The sequence below is a fragment of the Penaeus vannamei genome, chromosome 16, assembly GCF_042767895.1.
Source record: "Penaeus vannamei isolate JL-2024 chromosome 16, ASM4276789v1, whole genome shotgun sequence".
Classification (NCBI taxonomy): domain Eukaryota; kingdom Metazoa; phylum Arthropoda; class Malacostraca; order Decapoda; family Penaeidae; genus Penaeus; species Penaeus vannamei.
The window spans coordinates 8,522,580-8,525,079 of NC_091564.1; the positions used below are offsets into that span (position 1 = coordinate 8,522,580).

Sequence of the window (2,500 nt, forward strand, 5' to 3'; positions counted from 1 at the left end):
TGCTCGTCTGCAGGGATGACTAACCTATCCTTTCTCTCTTCAGTTTGCAGAGCCGTAAATAATACAAAGAATATGATCGTGCCGGGAAGTGTAGACTGAGTCACGTTTTATCAATCTTTTTCTTTGATCAATATTGCTAATGATTAGCTTTGCATTTTAATACTTATTTTGTACAACTTTGAACAACAGTAAGACGAGGCTTAACCTACAGTTCCACGGTATTCGTCTAGGCTGCTGCATGCATTTCTCTTCCCTTCTCTTCCCACTCATTCTCCTCCCTTTCCTTCTAGCTTTCCCCCATTCCCGTCCAAACGCCAAACCCCCTTACCCCTCCCCTCAAAGAAGCATACAGAAAAATGATAATTACAAAGGAAAACCGATTATAACAAGCAAACCAGCGACTTCCCAGGGGGAGAGAAAACAAAGAAAAATATGAAATTTCTATTTAAAAAATAAAAGGTATATAAAAATGCGGACCCATACCACCGCCACCAAACACATCTCTCTCTTTCTCTCTCTCTCTCTCAAATGACGTCACCAACCCCCTCCCCACCCTCACAGGTAGCTCTGGAAATGATGAGTTACCATAGCTGTTGCGGAGAGGATGAGCTCTCGAAGCTATCAAAGGAAGAGGTCCCCAATCACATGGCTGGCGTCGACGAGTAAGTATGCGGCTTCGACTCCAGGAGAACTTTTGGGGGCGGGGCTTGTGGGTGGGGGCGGAGGGGAGGGAAGGGGGGCGGAGGGGAGGGAAGGGGGGCGGAGGGGAGGGAAGGAGGGAGGGGGGAAGGGGGGAGGGGTTCTCCTCACGTGATCAGAAGGGGGCGGGGTCTTTAGGTCTTCAGGGTTTCACGGCTTCAGGGTAAGGATGTGAGTGGGTTGGGGTGGATGAGGGAAGGAGAGGGTTCTTGCTGCAAGAAGGATTGCTTTCGCTCGAGGGCCGCCATTATGCTGTGTTTTTCATATTAGGGTTAAAGTTTGTTATTGGTGCTAATAATGTTATAATATTTTTAGTTTTTTATTGTGAAAATATGATGGTAATAATGGTAGGAATTTAGAAATTGATATTTTTTGTACCATCATTCCAACATGTCATCGCCATCATCATTATCATCTTCATCATCATTTTCATCCCCATCGTCCTCATCCTCATCAGGTCATCATTATCTATGTTATTAACAAGAGAACTGCAATTACCATAATTATCAACAGTATAACAACGAGAATAGTCATACAATTCTCTGCAATTCTTTACTTTTTTCGTTGCATTTCACTTCTGTTTTGAATAGATGAATTATTGAAATCAACAAATAGCATTTAAAAGGCTGTTTTCTAAGTTACAAAAACCTCCTTTTTATATCTAGCTCATTCTAGGTTTGCAAAATGTTGGAATGATAGAACTATAGAATTCATAAATTGTAATGTGAGCTTTTATTTTTATCTATAAAGGAATCTTCATTATGGAATTGTTGAAGCTGTTAGAAACACTTTTAAGAATTTTCTGTTTAGAATTGTTTTGAAAAAAAAACAAGCCCTTTTTATGATTTATTTACGTTTTCAATACCAAGTTTATGAAAAGGCATTTCGGTATTAATGGCAATTCTCGAGTGGATCTCATATATCATCCATTATACATATTTAGAATATTCATGATAGGTTAATCCATACATGATGCATATCAACAAACATCAATATATCTTCCAGATTTTTGATTATAGGAATTCAAACCTATTTTCTGATCACGTGGGGAGACATTTTCACAAAGCACGATATTGGTAGAAGATAAATAACAATTTTCTTTTCCCTTTTTTGAAATGAGAAACACACGTCGAAAGTACAGCGTAACAGTAGAGTAACGACAAGTATCTTACACTCGCACCCCCAATCACCCCCTCCCTCCCCTCTCGAACCACCAAGCCCACCCTCCCCCCCTCTCCACTTGGTAAGTTCAATAGAAAATTAGAAGTTTGATGGTCATAGAATTTTGAATTTGGAGATAACGATTTTGTTTCCGTTATTTTCTGCTTAGTTATTGGTCGTTATTATTATTATCATTTATCTTTATTTTGGTTTCTTGTCCTTATTCCTCATCCTTCTTTTTGCTTTTACCTCTTTTGTCTTATGCTTTCTTCATTTTCTTCGTTGATTCTTTATTTTTCTTCTCTCTTTTATATTCTTCTTCTTCTTCTTCCTTCTTCTCCCTCTGTTCGTGCTCCTCATCTTTTTTCTCCTATTCTTGCTTCCGTTGCTCTTCTTCTTCCTCTTCCTCTTCCTTTTTCTTCTTCCTTTATTCACCCTCCTCTGTCGATTCTTTTTTTTTCTTTCGTTCCTCTGCTTCCTCCTTCTCCCTTTTTTCTAATTCATTTATTACTTATTTCCTGTTTTCCTTCACCATTGTCTCATTTTCTTTCATTTTTTTCCTTTTATATATTTGAATGCCTTAGCCGTTTCTTATTTTCCCTGTACATTCTTCTATTTTCTCGTATTCCCCCATTTCCTT

At 38.8% G+C, this 2,500-nt stretch overlaps 1 protein-coding gene across 4 annotated transcripts in view; it reads left to right on the forward strand.

Annotated features, from left to right (window-relative positions):
• The window catches only part of LOC113816883 (probable 3',5'-cyclic phosphodiesterase pde-5), a gene marked incomplete at its 5' end in the record, with an annotated part of 71,529 nt that overhangs the window by 52,673 nt on the left and 16,356 nt on the right, over nt 1–2,500 (forward strand). For 2 of the 4 annotated variants that reach the window (XM_070131136.1, XM_070131138.1), the window contains 1 exon segment: nt 562–662. In XM_070131136.1, coding sequence (XP_069987237.1) covers nt 562–662 — 101 coding nt within the window. 4 annotated transcript variants of the gene reach the window in all.